This window comes from Bos mutus, chromosome 7 (genome assembly GCF_027580195.1).
Source record: "Bos mutus isolate GX-2022 chromosome 7, NWIPB_WYAK_1.1, whole genome shotgun sequence".
Taxonomy (NCBI): domain Eukaryota; kingdom Metazoa; phylum Chordata; class Mammalia; order Artiodactyla; family Bovidae; genus Bos; species Bos mutus.
In genome coordinates, this window is record NC_091623.1 from 61,303,417 (window position 1) to 61,309,795 (window position 6,379).

Consider the following 6,379-nt stretch of genomic DNA (forward strand, 5'->3'; position numbering starts at 1 on the left):
ACTAAAGCCTTTCAAGGTGATTCTGACATCCATCTCTTCTCCGTGGGTATTTGTGGGTTGTCTTTTCCACGTGAGCTAAGATTTCCGTGGTCTTGGAGTGCCGATTTTGGAAGTTTTGAATTGGAGACTGTGGGCCTTCTTCACACCTGTGGAGAAGGTTGGCACTCAGATTCCATCTGCAGGACATCTGGTGCTGCACTCAGCTGTTCCCTGTGCCCCTGAGGGGCTGGGATCCCTGCCTTTGCCAGAGCATCAGTCCTGAGCCTCTGCGGTTCTGGCCTCTCCAGGTCCTGCAGCTCCTCCCATGGGGTGTGGGAGATATGGGGTGTGGTGTGCCTGCTCCGTCCTACCTGGAGCCCCTCTTCTTGGTTATCAAAGCACCCCAGAATAGGAGAGGGTTATCAGAGCACCCCGAAGTAGGAGAGGATGTCCAGAGGGTGGCGTCTCTTGAGTGCCGGCTGTTGTTTCCCTCACAGGGCGAAAAGTCAGTGTCGGTGGATGGGAAGTGCAGCGACCCCACGCTGCTGAGCAACCTGCTGGAGGAAATGAAGGAGACGCTGGCCACGTGCTAAGTGCCGCCTCCCACAGGAGGGCGGCCATGTGCTGCACACACTGGGGTCCAGCCAGGTGTTGACCAAGTCCACCATCGTCCACTGTGTAGACCTCGCAGTTCACGTTGCGTTGATTTACCTTGTCATCTTTTTTACTTTGCTTCTCTCTACTCTCTGGCGAGCAGCCCTTGCCAGTCCCCAAGCCAGCCAGGGCTCTTCTGGCTGGAGCGGACTGTGCCTGTGGCCATGGGGGCTGCCTGAGGGTGAGCGTGACCGCTATCGAGGCCAGGACCTGGTGGGGGCTGGATGGGGACCGGACGGAGCAGCACGTCCCGCTTCTGTCAAGTCGTCCGAGTCCCATGAGTTCCCAAATTGCTGCCCGCAGGCCCTAGGGGTGGAGGCCAGGCCAGCTGCTTGGGGGAGACATTCCTCTTCACCCCACGCCTAGGGGCACTTCCTCCCCAGGACACACTATGGGGCAGAGTCTTGCAGGCTGCCGTCCATCACATCCTGTTTGTTCTACCACCGTGTCCTGTGTGTCTGCTGAGGGGAGTGCCCAGCAGGGCTCCAGGGCCTTGGCCTCCGTGCCCAGCTGCGTGTTGCGGTGAGTGGTGGAGAGCTACAGCTCTGGCTCTCCTGTCATCACTGGATGCTCTGCAGGTCTGTGTCTGCACCTGTGGAAGGGCCTGGGCCTGGCCCTGTTTCCTTGCTGGGAAGCACGTTGGTCCGGGGGTGGCTGGGCCCCTGAGATGCACCTCAGGGGCAGGGGGGGACCCCAGCCCACCCCCGTGAGACTGAACTTTCCTCAAAGATGATGGTCCTCAATGACATTTTAACTTCTTTTGATGAAAACTGTCACTTTAGCATGTAGAGTAACCTATTACAGAATCCTGTGCAGTGATTCTAGAATCTCTAAATTGTATGATGTGTTATATAAGAATTTATTTGCTATCGACATTCCCGTGTAAAGGAGAGACATATCATGCTGCTGTAATGATTTTGTGTCAAGATGATCCAATAAACTTGCGAAACAGGCATTTATCCATTGGGTCTCTTGCCTTTGGCAACGTATGCCCCGAGTAGGGGATTCTTCCCCAGTGTTGGGGGGGGGCGGTCAGCATACAGCCAGACCTCTCGACAGTCTTGCAGCACCTAGGGGTCAGAGGGGGCCACAGGGCACCCTTGTGCAGGTTGCATTGTAAAGCTAGGGCGCCCCTGCCCTTCTGCCTGTACCTCTTGTCCCCTCCGGAGGGGTGTGGTCCTCTGGGCTCCTGGGCCCCAGCGGTAACAGCAAGGAGACACCTGATACCCATCCCCTCACAGGACTCCATGGGGCCTAGCAACTGCTGTCCCTTTCCAGGGAACCCCTCTGGTAAAAGTTGTGCAAGATGAGTGGAAATATCACTAAAGTTTAAGTCCAATGAAAGTTGTGTTGAAGTTGAACCCCTCATTTCTAATCTTGGCAGCACACAATGAGAAGAGGGCAGGGTCAGAGGTCCGGACACAGTGTGTGGGGCCCAGAGCCCCAGGGATTGGCAGGAGCAGATGCTGAAAGGGAGGCCCTGCCACTGTTTCAATTCCCTATGTTCCTGACAGCTTTACTGATGCCACGTGGATGGAGGTTTGTGTCAGCAGACAGCCCAGATCACCTGTAACCTGAAACCCAAAACCGGGGCAGTTGCAGAGCCCTGCACAAAGGCCCCTCGGGTGGCCCCCGGGTCATTGGCCCATCCTGCTACAGTGTGTGGGCCCAGCTCAGGTCCTGGGCGTCTGAGAGTTCCCCAGTCTTCCACTCACCAGCCCCCTGACCTCAGTGCTCCTGGGCAAGTGGAGGCCAGCAGTCCATCAGTGAAACCTCGGCTGGAAGGCACCTCCTCCCCAAGCGGAGGCCCCTTACCTGAGTAGGGAGGTTGGCAGCCACCCAGGCCAGGAAGGGCCCAGCCCAGGACTCCAAGAACTGCCAGACTTGCCATGGTGTGCTTCCATCCCCTCCCATCTGCTGGACCAAAGCTGAGCCCTGGATTGAGCCAGTTTGGGCCTGTCCTTTCACAGCCCACGTGGGGCATCTGAGAAAGAAGCCAGGCCATGGTGGTGACAGCAGGTGCCATGGTGCAGCTGATGTGACAGGAGCCCCAGGACGCACCGAGGCTGGCCCTGGTTTTTACCAAACAGCCTCCCTTTGAGTCATCCAAAGAGCCAATCGCCCTGAAGGCTGGTTGTGTGCGGCCCGCCAGATACTTTTTTCTTTTCCTGTGCTGGTTCTTTGTTGCTGTGCACAGGCTACTCTAGTTGCGGTGCATGCACCCTAGGGCATGCAGGCTTCAGTAGTTGCAGCACGTGGGCTTAGTTGCCGTGCGGCCTGTGGGCTCTAGTTCCCTGATCAGGGATATAATGGTTATCCCCTCAATTGGCAGGCGGATTCTTAACCACTGGACATTCCAGGTCCCTGGGAAGCACCCCCTGCACCTGGCACACACCTCGCTTGGGTCCCAGCCCACCACCCCAACAAGGACAGCTCCAGGAGGAGAAACATCAGGGATATTTAATCATTCCATCACATGGCTGCAATCCTGCCCGCATCTACGCTGTGCTATATACAAAGTCATCTATCTCCCATCCCCTCCTCCCGGCCCCAGCCTGGCCTGGCCCAGGGCTCCAAGGCAGGTGGGGCCCCCAGGCAGCAGTAGGCCTGTTCCACAGGGTCTGGCCAAGCCGGTCCAGTGGAGTTCTGGCCCCGCACCGTGGCGGGACGGGTCTGGCCGGCCGGGCCGCCCTCAGTGCTGCGTCAGGCACTCGGAGGCGTTTTCCAGAGTCAGGTTGGCCAGGTGTGGGGGCTCCAGACATGTGAAGCTTGGTGATATCAAGCTGCAAGGAGATGGGGCACCCCAGTGCTTCTCCTGCCCTGCCTCGTCCTCCCCGGTGGGCCTCTGCTGGGGCCCAGGCCCCTTGTCCCAAAGGGGGCATGTAGCAGGGCCCCAGACAGACCCTCGAGCTGGGCTTGGACACCAGTGGAGTCACTTACACCCAACACTCATGATGGGGTCTGTGAAGGGAGCAGGGCAGGGCCGGGGGTGCTGGGGTTTTGACCTCTGGTTTAGGCAGAGCCCGCCCGGGTCCCTGCAGCTTCCCCTCACTGGGTCACTCACAAGTCTGGAGTGGTTCTGTACCTCCAGGCGAGGAGGAGGGGAGCTCATGTTTATTCATGGCGTGATAGCATGGATGTGATTGCCTAGGTGACATCCTGCCTGGCTGCACCCATCCCATACGACGCCCTGTCTGCCCCCACTGACCTGGAAAAGTCCACGCTCCCAGGAGGATGGGCCTGGGGGACCTTACCTTGTATTGGTGTCCATTCTGAAACACATGACAGGGCCCTGGTTAGTTCCAAGCTTTGGGGGTAAGGCTGTGCCTGTGGTCCTCAGGCCCTTCCATGGGGGCACATATTCACCAGGGGTGCCCTCACCAGCTCTAACCACAGCCCTGCCACCCACCTGGGGCAGGGGTAGGACCTGGGTCTGTGGGGACCCCCAAACCAGGATGTGCGCCCTTGTGCCAGCTGAGCTCAGAGACCCTGGGAGGTAGAGGCTCTGTCCCCAACACCAGGGCCAGGTGCTTGTCTCCTGTGGCTGCCTGGACACATACTTACCGGTGAGGGCACATGCACATTGCCCTTGGGTAGAGGGGACTTACTTGTGCCACTTATTTCTACAATGACAACAATTTCGGAGTCAGGGGCCAAGTGGCCTCAATCAGGATCCCCTCACCCTGTGCCCAGCTGCCCCCACTCACATGTACTGGAGGAGGCCCTGCACTGCTTTCTCCCACTGCGCTGACGACCTGTGGGAACATGGGCGTGGACACTCAGGGGCCAGCTGCAGGGCTCCCCTCCCCCTTATCCGGGTGATGAGGGGCCCCTTCAGGGAGACCCTGGGACCCTGTGGGCAGGGGCCCCTCAGCACAGGCAACTGCCCGCGCCTTAGCCCTACTCGCAGTTGTAGCCAAAGCAGACGACGTGCGAATCCGTGCAGTTGGTGCAGGAGATAGTCTCGTACTGGAAGATGCCTGCAACACACCAGAGGTGCTGCGGGCTCCCCTCACCCTCAGCCTTGGAGGCCCCAGCTGCTGTGGCACCCCACAGCCAGGACCAAGGCTCACTCACCACAGTGACGCTGACAGTCGATGCGGCCTGTGGTAGGGCAAGGGCACAGATGGTGCCTTATTAGGCTTGGCCTGTTCCCCTGTTCCTCCCCAGCCCCCGCCTCCCAGGTTGCCCAAGGTTCAGCCCCTGTCCATTGGCCACTTAGGTGGGCCGCAGACTTGTTGTCTGCGCTGCAGCATATGGGATACAGTTCGTGACCAGGAATCTAATCTGGGCCCCCTGCATTAGAAGCACGAAGTCTTAGTCACTGGACCACCAGGGAATTCCCACTGTTTGTTGTCGTTCAGTCACGAAGTCATGTCTGACTCTTTGTGACCCCATGGACTGTAGCATGCTAGGCTCCAGGGTTTCTCCAAGCAAGAATACTGGAGTGGGTTGACATTTCCTTCTCCAGGGGGTTCTTCCCAACCCAGGGATCAAACCAGTGTCCCCTGCATTGGCAGGTGGGTTTTTTACCACTGAGCCACCAGGGAGTCCCCGGCCCCAGCCTGGGATGGAGCAAACCAGATGGGAGGGTGGCAGCAAAGCTCTGAGGCCTCCAGGGACCCACAGGGGATGTGGCAGGGATAGGTGGGATTTATCCATCAAGGTGTCCTGTTGGTGCCCACTGGATGAAACTGTTACTCCTGCAGAGAGCGGCCCTTCTCCCCCCCACCCCCATGGCCTTTCTGAGTCCTGACACCTGGCTGCACCATGCCAGGCTCCCTGTTCACATTACTGCAGTCTGAGCCACACCCTGACCAGACTCTGGCCTGTAAGGAGACTGAAATACTCCCATGGCCCTGGGTCCTCAGGCCTTGGGCAGCATCCTCCCCGCTGTCCCGCCAGCCCTCTCCTTTGCTCACTTTCGATGATGGCATTCTGGATGAGGTGCACCTGCTCCCGGAAGATAGCTCGCAGCTCGTTGGGGAAATACCCTGATAAGAGGAGGAGGAGAGGGGGCTGTCAGCCTTCGGCGGTCAGACTCAGGCGGTGGGTGGACTTTAAATGTCTGGGGGCGGTTGGGCTCTGCCTCATTTTCCAGCCCGCGGCGGTGGGCCCCTCACCCGGGAAGTACATCTTTCCCTGGTACAGTTGATCCATCCTCTGGTACACGGCGTTCGCCACTTGGTTCAGCTTCTCCCGGGCTGGGGGCGGGAGAAGGAGGTGTGTGAGCTGCCTGGGTCCGGGGTCTGGCCGGGCCGGGGGCTCCGCCCGTGCGGGACCCCCGCACTCACTGATCTCCGCAGGGATGGCCAGGTGCAGCTCCTTCATTGTGTCCTGGCTCCAGTCGCTCAGCAGAGAGCCCGACACGGGGATGTCGCCCACCCACCAGGACTTGAGGTTCACGTGATGGCGGTAGAAGGAAAACTTATCCGAGAAGTTACCATGGCAGTGCAAGCAGCCGCGGGCCAGCGCTGCTGTCAGGCCCAGGCACAGCAGCAGGGCCATGGCCCGCCCCCGCCCGCCCCCCTCGGCCGCCGACCAACCGACGGCGCCTCCCGCGCCACTCCCTCGTCCGCCGCGCACCAACCAACGGCGCCCCCGTGCCACGCCCCTCCGCCGCGCACCAACCAACGGCGCCCTCTCAGGAGGGCCACGACCCTGCCCCGCCCGCGGCGTAGGCCTCGCCCCTGTAACGGGCAACAGAGGGCGCAGGTTCCTCTTTCAGGCCCCGCCCAGGAGCGGC

At 59.9% G+C, this 6,379-nt stretch overlaps 2 protein-coding genes across 3 annotated transcripts in view; one reads left to right on the forward strand and one right to left on the reverse strand.

Annotated features, from left to right (window-relative positions):
• Positions 1-1,592, forward strand: part of AP3D1 (adaptor related protein complex 3 subunit delta 1) — a 33,586-nt gene extending 31,994 nt beyond the window's left edge. Inside the window, 1 exon segment of the mRNA XM_005888348.3 lies at positions 477-1,592. Coding sequence (XP_005888410.2) covers positions 477-572 — 96 coding nt within the window. The 3' untranslated portion in view covers positions 573-1,592.
• A 1,485-nt stretch (positions 1,593-3,077) lies between these two features.
• IZUMO4 (IZUMO family member 4) lies at positions 3,078-6,150 on the reverse strand. Of its 2 annotated transcripts, XM_005888349.2 has the most exons (9): positions 5,928-6,150; positions 5,757-5,837; positions 5,556-5,627; positions 4,711-4,737; positions 4,538-4,613; positions 4,341-4,388; positions 4,242-4,256; positions 3,888-3,905; positions 3,078-3,416 (listed from the first exon to the last, which is right to left on the reverse strand). In XM_005888349.2, exons 1-9 carry the CDS (start codon positions 6,139-6,141, stop codon positions 3,326-3,328), a joined length of 642 nt encoding a protein of 213 aa, XP_005888411.1. In that variant the 5' UTR covers positions 6,142-6,150; the 3' UTR covers positions 3,078-3,325. The 2 variants fall into 2 exon arrangements, with proteins under 2 accessions (XP_005888411.1, XP_070230943.1); XM_070374842.1 differs by lacking the exon at positions 3,888-3,905 and having other exon boundaries at positions 5,928-6,141.
• Between the last annotated feature and the right edge of the window lie 229 nt (positions 6,151-6,379).

Excerpts from the sequence above, each read along its gene's own strand:
- IZUMO4 (XM_005888349.2), bottom strand. The coding sequence starts at position 6,141 with ATGGCCCTGCTGCTGTGCCTGGGCCTGACAGCAGCGCTGGCCCGCGGC. Across the intron at positions 5,838-5,927 it reads GGCCATCCCTGCGGAGATCA|CCCGGGAGAAGCTGAACCAA; the intron begins GTGAGTGCGGGG and ends TCCCGCCCCCAG. Across the intron at positions 4,614-4,710 it reads CGACTGTCAGCGTCACTGTG|GCATCTTCCAGTACGAGACT; the intron begins GTGAGTGAGCCT and ends GGTGTGTTGCAG.